The sequence below is a fragment of the Leptonychotes weddellii genome, chromosome 9 (assembly GCF_054177405.1).
Source record: "Leptonychotes weddellii isolate Sample4059 chromosome 9, ASM5417740v2, whole genome shotgun sequence".
NCBI lineage: Eukaryota > Metazoa > Chordata > Mammalia > Carnivora > Phocidae > Leptonychotes > Leptonychotes weddellii.
The window spans coordinates 125100009-125120703 of record NC_138377.1 but is presented as its reverse complement, the minus strand read 5'-3'; the positions used below and the strand labels follow the sequence as shown (position 1 = coordinate 125120703).

At 51.9% G+C, this 20695-nt stretch overlaps 1 protein-coding gene across 1 annotated transcript in view; it reads left to right on the top strand.

Annotated features, from left to right (window-relative positions):
• The first annotated feature begins 3518 nt into the window (after nt 1-3518).
• ABHD17C (abhydrolase domain containing 17C, depalmitoylase) overlaps nt 3519-20695 on the top strand; it is a 40779-nt gene continuing 23602 nt past the window's right edge. Inside the window, exon 1 of the mRNA XM_006746850.3 lies at nt 3519-4186. Coding sequence (XP_006746913.2) covers nt 3591-4186 — 596 coding nt within the window. The 5' untranslated portion in view covers nt 3519-3590. The remainder of the gene's footprint in view (nt 4187-20695) is intronic.

Genomic DNA, 20695 nt, shown 5'->3' with positions numbered 1-20695 from the left:
ACCCAGAACAAAACCCCAGCTCTGCGAGTAAGCCAGATAGGGGGAGGCCACAGCTCCTTAGCCAGAGGACGGGCACAGGCTAGAAACACACTGTGATGCTGGCTTTGGCTACAGACTGCACTTATCTTCCTCAAAGCCTGACTGATAGTAGTAACACGCAAGCCAGAAGGCACGGGGCTTGTCTCTTGGTGCACTCATCAAATCACCCATTCGTTCTTTGATTTGTCAATTTAATTGATATTTCCTGAGCATTTTCTCTCTGCCAGGCATGGGGTGGGGGGCAGGGAGCAGTGGTGACCACAATAAACAGGATCCTTGTCTTCACAGAGCATCTCCTAAATTAAAACAGGCCATGTATTTTAGATTCCTCTTTTATCATCCATCTGAACAGCCAGATTCATTTTTTTAAGCACGAGTATCCTTCTCTTATGGCCAATTAAAAACGATCATTCTCCTCTATACTATTGACACAGTTTTACTTTGATAAACTGAGTTAGATCTCCAGCAACTTGACGTCAGGCAGATTAATATGGAAGAAATGTTCGGGAAAAGTTGGGCGTGGAAAGGGCCAATTAAATAACAAACCAGCACACTCAGCTACTGGGAATATTGTTCAGGTTACCAGTCCTGGCTGGTTTAGCAGGATGCAATTGTGCCAACTTGCAGCTTCTTGAGGGCAGGAGGGGCTGGGTCTCGGCCAGCTTTGCGTTCCCCAGATCAGCTCAGTGACTGACTACTGGTAAATACCTAATAAATATGTTTGCTGACCCAAACTCAAAGCTAGACTTTCTCTAGTAGCAGGTGAGGGGCCACATAGAAATTCTTTAAGGTCAAAACAAATAGCTAGTAACCTCTGACCTTTGCTTTTTATAGGGAAAACGTATTCTTTCTGCGTTGCATGTGAGAGTTTTCCCATCAACGTGCCAAGGCACACGGACACACCAGTTGGGCATGTGTTAGAGGTGTGCTGAGATATCGAACCCCTTAGGCCTGGGGAGGCCAAGCCCCGGGGCAGCACAGACTTTACCACGACTATGTGTAGCATGAGGCGAAAAAGGTTTGATAGCTCTGCTCTATGGCACCCAACTGGAGGGTCTCAATTTAATATTTGCACAAGCTTGAGCCAGCACAGCTTTCTGAGCAAAGGTTGCCCTTTCAACCCACCTCTGCATCCCTTCTAAAAGCCAAGCTTTTAGTTATTTACTTATTTATGCACTGATATTCTACTGCATGACCCTCCATAAATCCTTTGTGGAACGAGGCAGGGTGTCAATAAATATCTGGCTTTTTAATTTTCCTGAAAACGTTAACACTGCCCCGGGCCATCTGGAACACTGAGCCTGTCTTTTCCATCAGCCACGCAGAGCACACCTCCTTGAGACTCTCCTCACAGCACCCTAATGGGAACCCCATGTTACTCAACTATTGTCAAGACCCGTGAGAGCAGTAGTATTTGAGGAAGACAAAGGGGCCCACTAGACACTCTTTCATCTCAGTTCCCCAAATTCTGTTCCTGTTCTGACTTAGATTAGGAAATAAAATACTGGGCTATCACTTAGCCCCCCACACAAATACCACCATTGAGCCAAGACTGAAGATGCTCTCCTTAGCTTTTATGAGGAGTTGATTTTTTTTTTCTTTAAAGGCATGTGAAAAACTGTTCTGAATCTTCTCCTAAGGCTCTAATTAGATTGTAGGGTACTTGAGAGAAGGGACTGTCTTACTCCTCTTTGTAACTGTGGCACACAAAAGTCTTGGGTGCTGTGAGCATAAAAAAAAATTACATACACATACAGAAGAATTGAATACAAGAAACAAAGTACATACCCAAGGAAAGTATACAGAAGTGTACCGAGTTATAAGCCTTTTTAAAGAAGGGAACCCAATTCTGTGAAGCTAAAATTCTGGTTTTAGGTAAAACTTCACCAAGTGTGAATAACTTGAAAATAGACTCAGAAATACTTTGTCTGTAGGATTTACCAACCAGGTTTTCCCTAAGTTTTTGGATCATTCAAAAACGTCCAGAATTATTTCAGTGAAGAAATGGTCTTTTAAAACCAGGTCCTGAAGATTATTGCAATCTGAATAGCAAATTCATCTAGATGAGGGTGCTTAAAAATACTTCTCCTTGAAAAACCACACCAAAAGTTAACATTCTCAGGACATCTGTTAGTTAGAACAACAGGTCCAACCTGGTGATGCTGCCAACTTCCACTTCTCTAACTGTCCTGCTGGCAGTCCGGGAAGGGGATCTCCTGTCAATTCCTGAAAGGGAGGTTCAGCTGCCAAAACAGGGGACAAAAAGGAGATACAGAATGCTCGGTCAAATTGGCACCAGAGCATGCTCAGGTTCAAGCACTGAGAGTTATATTTGAAAAAAAAAAAAATCACTTAAAAGGTGAATGCCAAGATTACAGTGGATTAAATCATTGTAAGAAATCTTTCATGATGAAGACCACTTAAAAATCTTGGACCCAAGACGAGTCTCGAGAAACTAGCCCTGTAGAAGACACCTAGAAAACTCGCCGCACGCGGGACCAGAAATGACAACCTCACACGGTACACTGGTAGGTGAGGTGTGACCTGTCTCACTCCTATAGACAGAGGGACACCCTAAAGACCCAATCATGCCCCTAGGAAGGTAACACCGTTGCTCCATATGCAGAAACCGCCTCCTGTAACGGGGACACACAGCGCTGGCTGGCCCTCAACAGCAGGACCCCTAACGCTGAGACGTGAGGAAGGGGCAGTTCAGAAAGCACAGACACCAAGAGCCAAATATTTCCAGTGCGTGTCCATTCTCCTCCACCCATTAATGTTCTTCTCAGTAGATTCCCAAGAACCTCCATCCACGAGCGAACTTGGATTTGGATAAGGGAGAGAGGAGGGAGGGGAACAGCTCGACGCGGGAGAATGCCCTCGCCCTTTCCACCGTCCCTTCCGGGGCTCGGCCCAGCTGCCGGCATACAGACCCCGCCGGCGGCAGGGGCGTCCCGGGGACGTGCGTCCCGGGGCCGGGCGCGCTCCCCTCCAGGCTCCCCCGTGGGGGCGGCCCGGCTGCCCGCGAGCACGCCCCGGAGCAGAGGCGGCCCGGGGACCTGAGGTCCCTCCGGGCGCCCGGGCGTCCCGAGGACGGGCGCGCGCTCCCCAGCCCGGCAGGTGCCCGCGCCCGCGGAGGGAGGGGGCCGCGGGAAGCCCCGCCCAGGTGCCGGGCCCCGCGCCGAGTCCCCGCGGGGGCGCCGGCGCGCGGTAACCCGGAAGTGGCGGCGGCGGCGGCGGCGGCGGCGGCGGCGGCGGGCGCGCGGGGGCGGGGGCGGCGCGCTGGAGCCATGGCCGCCGCCGCCGGCTTTGTGTGCCGCGCGCGGGCCCCGGCCGCCCGCGCCTCGCCCCGGCCGCGGCACCGCCGCTGACCCGCCCCGGCTCCGAGCGCCGCGCCCGCCGGGCCGGCCCCGCCTCCCGCGCTGCCCGCCCCGCCTCCCGCCTCCTGCCGCCGGGCGGGCGGGCCGCAGCCGCCCTCCGCGCTCGCTCGCTCGCCCGCGTCCTCGCCCGCGCCCGCCCGGCCTCCGGCGGCGGGGCTCCAGGCCGCCCCGATGCCCGAGCCAGGCCCCAGGATGAACGGCTTCTCGCTGGGCGAGCTGTGCTGGCTCTTCTGCTGCCCGCCCTGCCCGAGCCGCATCGCCGCCAAGCTGGCCTTCCTGCCGCCCGAGCCCACCTACACGGTGCTGGCGCCCGAGCAGCGCGGCCCCGGCGCGCCCGCCCCGGCCCCGGCCCCGGCCCCGGCCCCGGCCGCCGCCGCCGCCGCCGCGGCCCAGCCGGCGCCGCCGCAGCCCGAGGAGGGCGCGGGGCCCGGCGCGTGCAGCCTGCACCTGAGCGAGCGCGCCGACTGGCAGTACTCGCAGCGCGAGCTGGACGCCGTCGAGGTCTTCTTCTCGCGCACGGCCCGGGACAACCGGCTCGGCTGCATGTTCGTGCGCTGCGCGCCCTCCAGCCGCTACACGCTGCTCTTCTCCCACGGCAACGCGGTGGACCTGGGCCAGATGTGCAGCTTCTACATCGGCCTGGGCTCGCGCATCAACTGCAACATCTTCTCCTACGACTACTCGGGCTACGGCGTCAGCTCGGGCAAGCCCTCCGAGAAGAACCTGTACGCCGACATCGACGCCGCCTGGCAGGCGCTGCGCACCCGGTGAGCCCCCCGGGGGCCTCCGGGCCCGGCCTGCAGCCGCGGGAGGCGGGGAGGGCGGGCGGGCGCCCTGGGGGCCTGTGGGGCGGCCCGCGGGGAGAGGGGCCCTTCCTCCCTGGCCGTGCGCCAGCAGAGTGTGACCCCCCCCCCGCCCCCAGGCCCCTGTGCATTCGCTTTTCTTCTCCAGCCTGGCCTTCTCCCATGCATGCCCTCCCCAAATCCCACCAGCCCTCAGGTTCCCTGTGAGCTCAGACCCGGGGGGTTTGCCTGTTCAGGCACGCCTGGGTGCCCCCGGCCAGCTGGCTGGGTCTTTTGTGGCTCTGGTCACCGCAAGTGGAGGCGTGGGGGTGGCTTAAGTGCTGGGCAGAAACAACTTGGTTCGCGCTGAGTTTGTGTGAGCTGGCCGCCAGAGCCTGAAGGTCCTCAGACTGAAGTGACCTTGGGCAAGGCACTGGAGCCTCTCGACCTCGGGCTCCCATAGCGTGTGATGGACGGGATGACTTCCAAAGACTTTGCTCCCGTTGTAAAGGGCTCCGAGGGGCCATGGGTGGGCAGCCCTGGAGGCAGCTGGAGGGGCGCCTGGTGTGAAGTTTGTCTCCTGGGGGGGAGGGTGCAGAGTAGCTGGTGCTGTGTGGGCAGGAAGGTAGCTGGTGGCTGTCGGCCTGGCACCTTCCACAGAGCCTCAGAAACAAGCCCGGGCTGAGTTTGAATCTTACCTGGTAGGGTTTGGGGACTCGCTTGACCTTGAATTAGCATTCACAGGACAGGAAAGTATTTATGGTGGGAGAGCCTTTGATGTGCAAGGCCCAAATGGCCGGCCTGGTTCCTGGGTCAGAAAACCAGAGTTTTATTCTCATCTTAGGCACACCTGCGGCAAGTGCGCAAGTCACATCACCTGTTTGTGCTCTGGTTTTGGTATTTGTGACTTTTCCCCACCTACTCTAGAGCAATGGTGGTGAAAATACCTGAGATCATGTCTATAATGCTATCTGATTTTTCCCATTGAAAGAGTCCCCAGTCGTTGGCACGATTCTGGCAACCGGCACTTACGTGTTTTTCTAAAATACGTTTGCATGGCTTATGCAGATTGCCAACATGAATGATGTCTCCTGTTCATGCCTATGCTCCTAAATTACCCTTTGCGTTTTGGGGAAAATGCCGGCAGGAAGGTATTTAGGATTTAATATACATTGTTATTTGTGTTCTCTGGGAGTCCTGAAGGACTTCACTGGGATGATGGTTTTTCGAAAGTGGTTTGGGCACATGAGAATGTATCCAAGTAGATCCACTGAGTCGGGATCCACACGTAGTCGAAAGCCACCTGTTCCAGTAAAGGGTTTCAAAACTATATGTCCTACACAATCAATACATTGCTACAGTGTACTGTTGATAAAGGCATTAAGAATAAGGGTTGGCATTGAATCTTTTAAAAACGAACCATTAAAACCCTACTTTGAGTATCCAGATGTGAGAATTTCTGTAGACCATTGTTCCTATGTGTGTGTAACTACGTTAGAACGAAAGCCTTTCAGATATGAGGCCAGCCTTTTGCCCTGAAAATACAGGTGTGGCTAGGTGTTACAAAATAGGCTAGGGGTAGTTATTTCCTGGAGACTTTTGTCATATTTAGTTTAAGGGCATTGTTTTCGGGTAAACAATTCGATTCGATTTTGGAACATCTGATGATAGATCTAAATTTTGCCTACCATTTATTTAATTTTACAGCAGAATTCGTATCTAGATTGATTCACACATCTGTAAAGTGGGGTAGAATTTAAAGGCTGCGGTGAGAGTCTTAGAATTTGAAGAAACTTCCAGATCGTCTTGCCGTGTGCTTTTCAACTATTTGGAAGGTGACCCCACAGTAACACATAGAGGTCACGCCTCGATCAGGCACACACGTATACATCAGATCTGTCTGTACGCGTCTGTATCTGAAGCATGTTTCACAAACCCCTCTTTTTTCTATGGGCAACGTGCATGGCATAATATATTCTATTTCATATTTTAGAAAAGCAGAAGAATGTGGGTTGCTAGGCACAGAATGTATTTCCTAACTTCTGGACCCTGCTCTTGTGCATGCACCGCGTCTGACCGAGGCCCCGGGAAGGCCGTCTCACGGTGCGTCCGCAGTAGGTCTCCTGACCGCTGGTTTCACACTCGTCCCACTACACCAGGTGCTCCCGTTTATCAGGTTTCTCAAGAGGTGCATTTATGTGTTTCAGTTACTCTAATAACATGGGAGTTACCCGACCCTGAAGCCGGTCCGTCTCCTCACTGCCTTCCTTCAGCCGACTCTCTTGTTCTCTCCGGTTCTCCTACCTTCACCTTGCCTGGAAGGTGCCCTGTTCTGTGCCCGTTTACAGCTCTGTTCAGGTCCTCGCCAAGGCAGGAGTGCCTTCCACCACAGGTACCCATTCTGTGGCTGGGCCAGACCCCCCTTTTCCACCTCCTTCTTTGGGGATCTTTCTTCTGACCTCCTGGTCCACACTGCTCGCGATCCTGATGGGAGAGCCTGCCTTGTCCTGCGTGGTCTCTGTCTCTGTACTCAGGCTGCATTCCCCCGGAGTACCTGGCCCCGTGCTTGCCTCCCTCCTCACACTCACCTGTAGCCTCTTGCGTGTGCCCTTCTCCTGTGTCGGAAACACTCGATCCTGACCGGGTCCTGATTGGATTCGGAGACCCTTTGTGTTCCTGGACACTTGGTACTCAGCCCCTTGACCTGCACTTATCATGCTTTTTTTTACTACGTCTTGTTATTTAATGGTCTTTCCCACTAAATTGGAAGCCCCTTGAGGGAGGGACTCTGTGTCTTCTCTATGTCCAACAATGCCCTAAATAATAGGTACACGTTAAATATTTGTTTAATGAATAGCACATATGGATGCCGCATAAGTCAATAAATGAGATAAATTTAGTTTTTCCTAAGTTGGACTCTTACAAGCAAGAGTTGGGTCTTATTTTACCTCCAAAGCTTTAATATCCTTGGACACAACCATAGACCAAAAAGGGGGGGTGGTTTACGATGTATTGACCTGAGGTCTGATCCATTATGTGTTTGTTCTGGGGACAGTGAAGTGTCTGTTTCAAACAGAAGAGTAACAGTAACCCTTCCTTTATATTCCTCTTCATCTGTGTCCAGCCCCTGTCTGCGTTAGCCCCTGCGCATGCTGTAACGCGCTGCCCGGTCCTTGAGGGAGGACTTCCCACATAGATACTACCCAGTATGGGTACTACCCACGTGCATGGGGGACATTAGCAAGGAGTGGTGACGTGAGCAAGTAGTCCAAAACAAAGGTTTGTGGGGGGGGAGTAAACGTGAAGGCAAGAAGGGTGTTCATTGCTCTTTGGCCAGTAGATGATTATTTTAAGCGTTTGAGAAATTGTTAGAAGAGGTGTGGAATAGAAGTAGCTTTCAAGGATTCAGGAAGAGTGTGGACCCAATGTGGAAGAAGTGAGTTGGTGTCCTAGTCCATTTGGGCTGCTGTAAGGAGATACCACAGACCGGGTGGTCCATAGACAACAGACATGTATTCCTCCCGGTTCCGGAGGCTGGACATCTGAGATCAGGGCAGCAGCGTTGTTGGGGTCCAGAGAGAGGACCCTCTTCCTGGTTGCAGACTGCTGACTTCTCATTGTATTTGCACTCGGCAGAAGGGACGGGGGAGCGTTCTTGGGCAGCTTTAATGAGGGCACTAACCCCCCCCCCCCCCCCCCCCCGCCCAGACGGGCTCCAAACCCTAACCCTCAGGACCTAACCACTTCCCAGAGGCCCCACCTCCTGATACCATCACTTTGGGGGTTAGGTTTCAACATGTGAATTTTGGGGGAGCGGACGTGAATATCTAGTCCTCCTGCAGTTGGTATGGAAACAATGAGGAGAGGTTCTCTACAATTGAGAACCTAAGCCCGACTGAAAGCTTGAAGGTTAGCACGTGCTTTCCATTTGTGTTACATACTTTGTTAAGTATGTTGTGAATACAAGCCATTGAGGGAATGCGTTGGAATCCCTTAGAAATATTTGTAGAGGGTGCCTGGGTGGCTCAGTCAGTGAAGCGTCTGCCTTCGGCTCAGGTCGTGATCCCAGGGTCCTGGGATCGAGCCCCCTCATCGGGCTCCCTGCTCGGCGGGAAGCCTGCTTCTCCCACTCCCCCTGCTTGTGTTCCCTCTCACTCTCTCTCTCTCAAATAAATAAATAAATAAATGTGTAGAAAGGACGCTGAAAATCAGCGCAGCCTTCTTGGAAGGTAGTGTTGGAACCTGAGCTGGGGCAGTGATTACTCCGTGTGGGTTAAGGTGGGAGTAGGCAGATTAAGCCCCTCAGCACACGTCCTCAGGTGTCCGAGTCCTCAGGGGTCCTCTGGACACAAGCAGCTACAGAAGTGGACCCCCGGATTCGAGAAGGTGTGAATCAAGCGGATTTGCAAGTAGAAACCCAAACAAGCAAATAACCCAGAGCATGAGGTGGAAGACGGGTGGAGGGTATTTTGGCTGAAACATTTTAATCTAGAAAAACAGGAGAGAAGGCATTTGTGATTCAGTTTATCTTCAGTGTTTACCAGTGCCATCCACAGAAGTTGTTCGAACCTTCCGTTTGATGCAGAGACTGTGGAAGGGCGAGGTGTTTGATGACAGAAACACTGACCCAATCGGAGAAAGCAAATGCAGAGGGAAAGAGAACTGACTTTCGGTGCCTCGGTGCCAAAGGCAAATTACCGAAGACAATATTTGATTAACTCGTGTGTTTACTTTACCAGCAAGCCATTAACCATTAACCAGGTGTGCATGCGCTCATACCAGACACTGGGGGAGGTGCGGAGGTTCCCTCTGAGTATCACTAATCCCAAACTCTTGCTTGCTTGCTTCTGTTTCTTTTTTGTGAAAGGATGGACTTGATTTTGGAGGTGTTTTTTTTTTTTTTTTTCCCCAGCTGAAGGTCTCACACATTTATTACTGAACCAACCTACTGGTGTGGGGGCACAGTAACAGAGAACAACCATTTCCCCAGTAAAACATGTCCATTGTTTAGGGATTGTTTAGGGAGAGGAGTAGGAATGTTTGCAGAGTGATAGGATAGGAACATGGGACCCTCATGTGGCTTTAGTAAGTGTGCAAATATGTGTCCATCGCCTCCTCAGAGTTGTACCTGATTTTAGTACCGTTTTTCACCCGCATCCACCGGGGAGTGGGCCGATCCTGCTTTTGTCTCTTGGCCAGGAATCTCTTGATCCTGGAAGATCGTGAGAAGACGTGGCGAGGGTCAGCCAGCCGCACACACCACGGTGGTGGTGGAAAGGAGAGAGAGCTTTTAGAAGCATTCTGAAAACGTAACCGTGTGTTGCTGTTTTATAACTTCTGTGTCTGTGATTCACAGGATCCGTAACTAGACGATTCGGAAGTCCCAGGAAGGCTGTAGTGGGTGCCCTCGGGTGGTGGGACCCGTGTGCTGGTTGTGAATGGTGTTTATGGTTCTGACTCTCAGGATGGGTTTCTCCCGGGAGGAGCAAAGCAGCTCCTTTCCCAGGGAAGGTGAAGTTAAAGACCTGACTTCTTTGCTCTCAGTTTTCCCGGAGAGAATACGACGGTGCCATTAAGGGAGGGACGCTTAGGACTTCTGCCTGGGTTTGACCGACTGGGAATGAGGAAAACAGAACGTGTCGTGAAGAGTGGTTGACATGAGGCACAGGCAGGGTGGTGTTTCTAGAAAGGGAACAGAGTATTGGCTTGCAATTTAAGGCAGCCAGTGTGGGACTATCCCACTCGGGAGAGTGCAGCTCCTCGGAATAGACTTGTTGAAGCCGAAGTGGGTGAAGTGCGTTTTGGGGGTCGGCAGGGCGCCCTTTGCTTCGGCGTCTCCTCCGGGCCCTCGGAGCACGCGTGCCGGGCCGTGGCGGTGGCCTCGCCGTGCGGGCAGCGCTTCTCTCCAGCCCCAGCAGATCCCCAGCTTTTGTGTCCGTGATTCATCATTCCTTCTCCACGGTTCTGTTCCGAGGGTGACCCACTTGCAGAAGACCCGACGGGCTCGTGCGTGTTTCTGTGGGAAGGGGCAACCACGCCTTCCGAACGCATCTGTATTTATTCAGGGGCCCTTGGAGGGTCGGGCTTCACGCCCGTCGTCGGCTTGGTGTCTTGGTGCCCGGCTGGCGGAAGGGGCCTTTCCTCCCTTTGTTCGTTCTGGAGAAGTCACCTCAAGGATATCACCCGAGGGGACTGAGAGCGCAGCCCCGAAGGGGCGCCCTACCCTCTCCCGCGGCTTTGGCTCCTCTCCTCTCCCTGTCCGGGGCCTGGATCCCACAGGAGACCCCGGGCCCCGCGTTAGCATGGGCAGCACACCCACCTTCCCCAGGGTATTTTGCTTTAGCTCGTGGTGAGACTATGAATCTGCACTTGAAGAGGCCTTTCGCGCAGGGATCCAAAATCTCAGCAAGAGACCCTTAGGAGATCATTAGCTGGCTGTTCGAATGACTTCTCTTTTTTTTTTCCTCCCAGGCTTGCTTTAAATAATAGGCTTCCTGATTCGCCTAAGAGATTGAATTTGCAGAAGTTAGATAAGCCCAGAACCTTTGGAGCGAGGGAAATTCGTTCTGATTCCGGCACATCTTCCAGTCCCTCATGTCCCCTTGAACCAGGCACATCCCGGCAGAGGGGCCGGGCCCCGGGGCGTCCACTCCCCTAGCACCTGCAGGGGCTCTGCCCGCCAGGCTCCCGCCCCTCCTGGCTGCAGGGCTTGCGAGGCCCAGCCTCCACGGAGCTCCCGGCCTCTACGAGGCTCACTCTGACAAAAGAGCATGGACCTTGAAGAGTAGCCCACAGCTGGTTCCTTAAAGCTTGTGAGTAGCGCAGTGACACCTTGTCTTTCTGTGACCACCCGTGTGGGCTCCTGTGGCCGGCCTGGAGGCCACTGGCTGTAGGGAAATAGGCCTCCCCTCCCTCGTTCCTCTCCTCTCCTGCCCTGCAGCCGATGGCCGCCCCCTGGGACGGCGGGCAGCTGGTGGCCGGTAGCCGGGGTTGTGGACTTGGCCGTGCGCGGCCCCTGGGGCCCAGGGGAGTGGGTGGGCTGGGTGAAGGCGGCGGGGGACACGGGCGCAGGTGCGCAGGGGTGGCCCTCCATGCCGCTCCAGTCAGAGGTCTCCAGCTCGAGACGACTTGGTGATTTATTTCTTCATTTAGCTGATTTACAGCCGTGCAGATTCCTGGCTCTTACGTCAGAGCAACCCAGCAAGGTTGCCTCAAGGGGGACCTGGCGAGGAATGTTCCTGTGAGTCTGAGCTTTCTCTGATGCTTCTGTGTGAAGGGCAGGGATTTTGGAGGCAGGCAGACCCGAGTTTAGATTAGCTGCTTGGCCTCAGGCAGGTCTCCTAACCTGTGTGGACCTCAGGTATCATCATGACCGGACTGGTCACTCACCGTGTCAGTAATGATAAAATGGGAGTGACCCCCTGTGTGAGGTGCTCTAGCCCAGTGCCTCCCACGCGGAAAGAGCACCACAAATGGGCTGTTCCTGTTCACGATCATTAATAACATTATTAGAGCTATCATAACCGCATGTTCAGACCATGCTGAAGGCCAGGCACTTAGATCAGGAGGACTGTTAGAGAGCTCACTTCCTTCCCCACCCTGCGTGGACGTGAACAGCGCTCAGGGCAGGCCTGACTCGGTGGCTGCCGGCGCAGAGAACAGCAGCGATGACTGAGTTCTGCAGGCGTCCCCCCCCATCCGTGGGAGATTTGTTCTGAGACGGATCGTACCAAACCTGTGTATGCTGGGCTTTGTCTTGGGCCCACGTACCTGTGATCAAGTTGAATGTGTAAACTAGGCACAGCAAGAGACGAGCAACAATAACTAATAATAAAATAGAACAATTGTAACAGTATACAATGGAACAATATGCTATGATGAAAGTTGTGTGAATGTGTTCTCCCTCTCCAGCTACCTTACTATGCGGCACTCACCCTCCTTATGGGGACATGAAATGATACGATACCCACATGATAAGATGATGTGAGGTGGGGGACGTGGGTGCGGGGACGTGGCGTCAGGCGGCTAGTGATCTTCTGATGATGTGTCGGAAGGAGGATCACCTGCGTCCGGACTGTGGTTGAGCTCCAGGAACTGGAAACCGCGGATAAGTGGGGGGATGACTGTATATGCCGCTAAGGGGCAGAGGCTGTTTGAATTTATTCCTCTGGGCTCGGTGTATCACGTTTGTGCTTTGGGGAGTAGTATGCATTAGTGTTTCAAATTGGATGGCACTTCATCTACCAAGGTGTTTATATGCCCAGAGGAGAACTTAAAAGGAGAGGAAACTTTACCTGTAATCCAACACCTTGCAATTACTTTGCAACCCGTCCCTCTCGCTCCCCCCACCATGCCCTTTGCGGGCCTTGCTCGTGGGTGCGGGCTGTGTGGTCTGGCAGGAGACTTCTTGGGGCATAGTGTCAGGGATGAGGGGGACGAGAAGGTAAAACCCAGTCCCTGTCCACCACTCAGGACATGCTGGTTGCTCTTAACTACTGGGACGACCTTCAGTAGATAGTTATCCTTCCCTTAAAGTCGGGCAAGGGACCTGAATCACACACTTCCTTTTAAAATATGAATGCTCCCATGATGCCTTGTACCTCAGATTCCTGTTGAGTTTTCAGGGCTTTGTGTAATGGAGCTCATTGATAACTTCCACACTATTGATTTATTTCAGAGCGCTCGAGGACCGTGGCACCATGGTGAAACTGGAAACCTCTGTTTCCAGAAAGTCTAGGTCATTCGGATTCAGACTGCTAGTTAACGGATGCCTGTCAATGATTTGCTGAATCACTGAGCAGAGCCCTACCTCAGGATTACTTGTTAACAGAGCACAGCTTTGATTTTCAAATAAAAAGGGAGCACAAAAGAATCCTGGTACTGATTATTAGCTTATTCCTTTAGTTTACATTTTTGAGGGGTTCAAATGAAATCTGGGCAGTTAGGTTGGGGGAAGAAAGTGAAGCAAGCCCATATTCAGGATGTATCCACAGAGTGAGAGTTTCTAGACTTTAATTATAACTGCTGGTTAACCCCTCTGTTATTATGGCTAGTAATCAAATGAGAATTCCAACTTCCCCGAAACTATTTTTAGTGATTGTCATGGACAGAACCAAACCATGAATGGTGATAATTATATTGCCGCAAAGGTCTGGAATACCAGCACAAGGGTTTTGTATGCTGGTTTAACTTAAATATTTTGATTTCTCCCTGTTGTCATGAATAACTCAAGGATATTTCAGATTCCCTGTGTTTGGTTGCATCCTTGTAAACTTGTGTTCAGATCACTTTAGTTTTCATATATATGAAAAGAAAGGACCATTCACATATTAAACACTTCTTTGCGTGTTTTATGTTATATAACCAGGCTGGAGGAAATAATTTTTTAAATGAGCATGCTCTCATATATGTAATTGGAAAAAATTGGTTTTTCCTACTAAAGCTTCAAGAAAACCCCAGAAAGAACATGGTCATAAGGGAGGGATGAAGATGACCGGGCTGTGCCCTCACTGGGGAGGATTTCGGGTCTGCCTCTGTCCCCAAAGCTCAGCGGGAGCTCGCAGGCCTGGGGCTCCAGCCCTGCCACAGCTCGGAGTCCGCGTGCTGGAAACACGCCCCACCATCGTTCTGACCACCATCATCCTTCCTTGTTTCCGGGCCTGAGCTGCAGCCCCCCTCTGGGGCCTTCCTGTCTGTCCACACGTCTGGCCAGTCACACCTTGCAGCAGACTCATCTTGCCCACCTGGATCCCAGTTTCCTTTGCCATCTCGCCCGTGCCAACTTCCCCTGTGGCTGAAATATTCACGGACGTGGAGAGCCTGCTCCTTACCCCTGCTTCCTGGCTGCCCAACCCGTCCCTCGCCCTCGTTCCCCTCCACCTGCGCACCTCCATGGCCCCCGTCCGCGGCCACACCTCGTACCTGTCATCTCCGGCAACGGTCCACTGCCCGGCCTTAGAATTATGAAATATCCTTTTCTGACTCAATCTCATATCCTGTTGGATCTGTTTATTTAACAAATGTATTAAGGGCCTGCCATGGGCAGACATTCTTCCGGAACAAAACAAACACGAAATCCCTACTGTTGGAAGCTTTCACTCACAGGGGGCAGATACCCAGGAAAAACAGTCATCCTAATAATTATGTAAACTGTATTTGATTAGAATATGATAAATGTTATGGAGAAAGGAGAAGAACGTAGAAGAGAGTCGGGTGGTGGGAATACCGAGGGAGTGGGCGTGCGCAGCGCGGTTTTAAAAGGTGAGAAGGGGCTTCATCCAGGGAACATCCGGCCCAGAGCAGTGAGGGGTTAGCCCTGTGGCTCGGTGCAGGAAGGGCCAGGGGACAAAGGCCCTGAGGTTCACAGAACATCCCGGAAGCTGGTGTGGCTGGAGCAGGGCCAGTGAGGTGCATGGTGGGGACAATGGGAACCCGGACGGAGTCACCGGGTGGGGTTGGGGCTCCTGTCTGGCCTCATAGACCGTTGCACTGGGCTTGTGCAACTTGTAATGGGAGCCTTGGGGACAGAAGTGACCGGATTTGATAGGCTTCGGTGGTTCCTGATGATTGTGTGGATGACAAATGGAAGGCCGGGGTCCCAGGGGGGGAAGAAGTAGGCCAGTTAGGATTCACCTGAAGGGTTGTAGGTTAGCGACAGTGGTGGTGTGGGTCAGACACGTGGCCGCAGAGGTGGTGAGAGGTGCTCAGATCTGGGGTGTTCGTTTAGAGGTAGGTCACCAGTATTTGCCAAGTCGAGTGGGGAAAGGGAGGGTCTAGGATGACTCCTGGGGTTTTGTCTTGAGCCGCAGGAAGCCTGAGTCCCTCCTCACTGAGGTGGCAGAGGGCTGGAGAGGCTCCCGAGTGGGGAGGCTGGGCCAGGAGTCTCGCTTTGTCTCTGTCGCCTTTGCGATGCCCATCTAGGGGGACACACGGAGCAGGAGACAGGGCGCGAGCCTGGATTTGAGGAGCAAGGTCTGGATAAATTTGGGAATTGTCCCTTCCAAGGAGGAAAGCCACGAAACCAAAAGCAAACTTGGGGGAATGGGCGTTTGCCTGGGAGAACCCTGCCTCCGGCCAACCCCCCAGTCCAGCCCCGTTCAGTCTGCACCCCGGCTGCACCAGGCCTCTGCAAGCACCCCGTGTGGGAGGATCCCATGCGCCCGTGAATGGCGGCTCTCTCCCCGGGGGCGGCACCGTGGTGTCAGGTGGTGTTGGCTGCTGGCTCCTGGGTCACTTCCTGTGTCCGGAGAGCTGGGCCCTCCTGTGATCTCTTCGGAGGCACCCAGAGGGGCAGCTGTGGCACCCCAGGCATCGCGGTGGTTCCCCGTGGGAGGCGCTGCCCACTCCTACGCCCTGCTGCCGTCGTCCCTGGGGTCCCTTCGGTGCTGCCAGCCTCCTGGCTTCCCCGAGACTAGTTTCTGGAAAGCCTGACCCTGAGTGGGGATGAGCGCTGCAGGACGTGGGCAGTGTGAGGGCGCCTCAAGTACCTTTGCAGGATCGGGTGTGGTGAAGACCACCGTGGTCATTTGTGTGGTGGCTCCTGCCCGCCTCCCCCCAGATTTCCCCTCTGAGCCAAAAGGGGGACAAGAGGAGGCCTCTGGGGCACCTGCACCTTCCGTGGCCCCTTCTTCCGTGGCCTTTGCCTTGTCCCCTCGTCTCCACGTTTACAAAGAACTGCAAAGGCAATGCACTAACGCCTGGGACGTTCGGAACGGTTGGACGCGAGTCTCTCGGGAGTGGTCTCCTGCATCCTCAGCTCTTTTCTCAACAGGTGGGTTAGAAGGAAGGGCTGCCGCAGGTGTGTTTAGGAGGATGAGACGCCCCGGCTCCCCGCGCCCTTCCCGGGCCGTCCCTCCTGCCGCTCTGCAGAGCCTTGCTAGCGCGGCCGGGTTGCGTTCTGGGCTCCCACCGCTCTCATCCCTGCCGGTAAGAGCTCCCGGCTAGCTCGGCCCACGTCCGGCTCCTGGGCAGGACTGTGGCGTCCCCGAGGACAGGGCCCGGCTCCGATTCTCTCCGGACTCACGCCGAGCCCAGCGCAGCACCGCTTACACAGACCGCCCGGGGAGGGAAAGGGGCCGTCGGGCCCCGGGGACCTGAGATGCTGCCCATAGCCCGCCAGCCCCCCACCGCATGCCCGGCCTTCCCTCTGCGGGATGAAGCTGTTTTCCCGAGCGGCGCCTGACTGTGGGACTGGTCCAGGCAGGGTGACAGGAGTGCAGAGAGGACGGAGCCTGTCTGTCCTTCTTGTCCGTTACGGGGCAGGAGTGTGGACAAGTCCAGTCCTGTCAGTATGGCCTCGCTGTCCCCACACACACACTGCGGGCCACTGCTTTCTGATGTGTTTTCGGAAGACCCGGTCGTTGTTCTTATGGGAATTTGTGTATTTTGTGGCAGCTGGTAATGCAGAGAATGCAGAATTGGAACAACTGGGCTGCCTGTGGATGACCTTCGCTTCCTCAGGACCTTGAGATCGATACTCCAGCTCTGTTTTTTGCTTTGCCATATTGTTTTATTTTTTTTAACTTTATTATATACAAGATAAATAAAATATTAAAATGAACCCCATGTCCTCATCATCCTCCTTCAACAGTTATCAGTATTACACTGTACTTGCGGCATCCATCCCCTCCCCCACTCTATCGTTACTCTCCTGTCTCTTTTATTGTAAGAAAAATTCGCACCATGGACATGCACAGATCCTATCCCAGCTATCCGATTTCCTGGCAATCTCTTGCTCTGTCTCTTGCATGAGCACCCAGGCATGGTGAGGAGCCATCTGCAGACCCAGGCTTTCCTTGGTGCACTGCGCTGTGTCCTGCCATCATTGGAGTATGGATTGCAGTACGAGAATAGGTCTAAGGGAGATGTTAAATAGATTTCACACCAAATAGTATTCAAAGGAAAAGCACTGGAGTCTTGGCCATTGATTTCAACATCATTGTTGTAAAGATAGATAGATGGATAGATGGGTGGGTAGGTGGGTGGATGGATGGATGGATAGATGGGTGGATGGATGGGTAGATGGATAGATAGGAACTCTAGGAGTGTGTCCCATTTATCTAGAATGAGTGGGATGCATGAATGGGTGGATGGATGGATAGATGGATGGATAGATGGATGGATGGATAGATTGGAACTCCAGGGGTGTGTCCCACTTATCTAGAATGAGTGGGGTGCAGTAAAAACATAGAAATATCAATGGTCTGGAGCTAAGAGGTGTGGCTCCTCGTCAGGCGTTGACATGCACGGACATGTGACCTGGGGAGTCATATACTGTGTTTGCACCCCGTTTTCTCTGTTCATAAACAGGAGGTTTGCTTTAGGTGTCAGTTTTGGTTTAGCCATCACTCACTGAATGTCTCCTTTGTGCTAAGCACATTTCCTACGGTACATAATTCTAATCATCACATCTGTGAGGCAGGGACCAGCAGAGATGAGTGACTTGCCCAGGGTCACACAGATTTAAGAGGTGAGCCAGGGTTTGGACCCAGGCAGCCTGACCCTGGGGCTCAGGTTCTAAAATCAGACGATGTTCTCTACATTCGTGGGCCCCAAGGGTGATGGGAGCTGAGCATCTTGGAAGGTGCTCAAGACTATGCACTGGGCACCAAGAGAAAACGTCAGAACTTATATTTCTGTTCATAACTTACTGCTTTCCAATGTCTTTTATTCTAAATGTTCCTAAGATTTTATATAATGTTTTAAAACACTCATATATATAAGTCTACATCTATACACCTATCAGAAATACGTGCTCTCATTTTTAGGAAGGGAGGTTACATGGTGGAAAGTTTAGACACCAGTGGTCTAGGTTCATATTGTTATACTTAACATTTTTTGAATTTCTTTTCTTAGAATCACAGGATCTGAGCACGATGAGAAATTTAAATTTTTACGGTTTTCAACCCTTCAACAATTCAAGTGCCTGATGTATCTCAGGTGCTCACGGGCCAGATGCTTGGTACAATCTTTCATTGTTACTAGATCTTTTACAGTAAAAAAAAAAAAACAACCTCCAATTTGCATTTAAAAGGTAACTTTGAATACCCATAGAGACTCTCCCCCCACCCCCCATGGAATTCTGGACTTTTGTCTAACAGTATTCTGAAGACAAAAAAAAAAAAAAAAAAAAAGTCTCCTGAACCTTTGTAAATCAGCTGAAAGGAGGAGAAGAAACAATTCTTTTCTAGTGAGATGGGTGGTTCTGACCGCTTTGCCTTTCACGTTGTGGATTCTGATAGGATGGAGATGCTGAGGGGCTTGTACTACAGAACCCCTGTAACTTTTGGCGGGTAGGAGGTGCAGAGGGCAAGGGCAAGGATCATGTTACCAGACTGCCCCGGGTTGGCTCCTGCCTCTGGGTTCCTCTGGGCCTCAATTTCTTTTTCTGTAAAAGGGGGAAATGCTAGTCGTGTATATAGTAACGTTTGTTATGAATAATAAATGAGCACATGTCTGCAAAGTGCTTGTATGTAAGTCTTGACAAAATGAATGTTTAAAAAAACTGCTGGGAAACGGGAAGAAATGCAAACGTTAATAGTAGATGGCCTTTAAAGATTTGAGAAGTAGCAACCCACTGTGTTTGTATAGGGTGTTGTGCCTGAGGGCACGTTCCCATGCACCCTCTCCATCCCTAAGGGTAGTTTTGGGAGAAAGGTAGGACAGGTACTGTGATTTTCACTTGGTATATTAGTAGGAGGAGGCTTGGGAGAGGAATGGTTTACCTTAGCCCATGTGGCTGTTCAGCAGCTGAGTGGGAGGCTTCAGTGTATTTCTTTTGATTATTACATTTTTTCCAGGGCTGCCTCTCTTAATTTGTTGCCATTAGTAGTTACTTTTATAGTTTGCTCTCCGGTGATTTTGTCAGTCTGTAAAGAAGGCAGTGTGTTGTGGTCCAGCAACATGGTCTTTCCATATTTGACTTTTTTTTTTTTTTAGTGTAATTGAGTTTTATTTCTCATTCCTCTGTTTATTGTCATTCCTGAAATTGGTTTTAAAGGGCCATGATGACCTATTTTAATAACATGGAACAGTGTTTTATTTGTGAGCATTTAAACTTGAACCACTTTTCCCTCCTGATAGGGAGTGAAAAATCCCTACAAATCCATCTGACCTGTTTATGGAGCCTCCTCAACGTGCTTTAGTTTCAACAGATAACCAAAGAAAGGCATTCTTAACCTCCAGGAGCTTGAATGATCATTGCAGGTGGCTTACTGGCCTCCAGCCCGCTCCGAGGATGTAGGATGTTTATCATAACCAGCTGCTCAAGAGTCTAGTGCTTGGCAGTTCTCAGGAAGGGCTCTTTGACCTAATCCCAGACGAGGCTCTTGACGTGTTTCGGTTTCAAGGACCACGGGGCAGCAAGTAAGAGAAGTCCTTGGAAACCCCCCTCTTTGTGGGTTCTTACCAGGCTTGAAAGTGAGGGGGTCTTCGTAAGCCTACAGTAAGAAGACTCAGGCGGTAGAAGAGTGAAGTTTGGAGCATCTGCAGGTTTCTTGGCAGAATAGATCCTGGTGTAAGGCGCCGTTTGTAAGGAAAATCATTTTATATCCCTCCCTCCCCCATCCTCCCACCCCACAGAAGCTGAGTCTTCTTGAATTAGAGCCAGAGATATTAGGGGGTATGGTCATTTCTGTAGTTTGCTGTGCCCTATAAAGCCCGTTGTGTTTACCAGTGGATTTTAAGGCTCTCGCTCTTGCTAGGGAAGCCGATAGAATATATAGTCAGATGATCCGTGGAAGGGGCATGAGAACTGGAGGGATCCACTTGGTCCGCAGTCCCAGTCCAAGTCCGTGGTGCAAGCAGACACTTTTACTCATCCACAGCAAAATAAGAAAAATAAGAACAACGATAGTTTCCAGATCTTTTTAATAGGTCCAATATTGCTGAGACTGGTCCTGGCTCACCACCCACTCCCACTCAGTTCCCACCCCCTCCAGGTCCCGGGTCACCAACCACCTGAGTCCTGGATTTATCCTTGCTGATAATTCCCTGATTACTGATAACCATTCCGTTTCAGATGTTGTCTGCATGAATAATTAAGTTCATATCTAGATAACAACAGTTGAATCTTTCTAAGAAGAACAATTTTCTGTTGTGAAGCTCAACTCTTTTCCTTTTCTCTCGTTGGTCCTAATTCTTGGTTGCTGTTCCAGGTAACATCCATCGATACTTGGAAACCACTATCAGGTAGACTCTAGCAGGGCAAAGGTGGTATCTTGCTCACATCTGAACTCCCCGCAGGATCTGATGCCATGTAGAAAGCCTCAATAAACGGTGGCTAAATTAAATTCTTCTCTTACCTAGTTGCCTTTTTTTTTTTTTTTTTTTAAGACTAACTATCCCCACTTCTTTTGACCATGCTGTGCATGAGCATCTGGACCCTTTGCCATTCCGGCCCTCCTCTCTGAACGTGGTCTGCTTTAGCGACATTTCTGAGACAGGCCTGGGGGTACCATGGGCATTTCACACGTGGCCTGACCACAGGGCAATGCA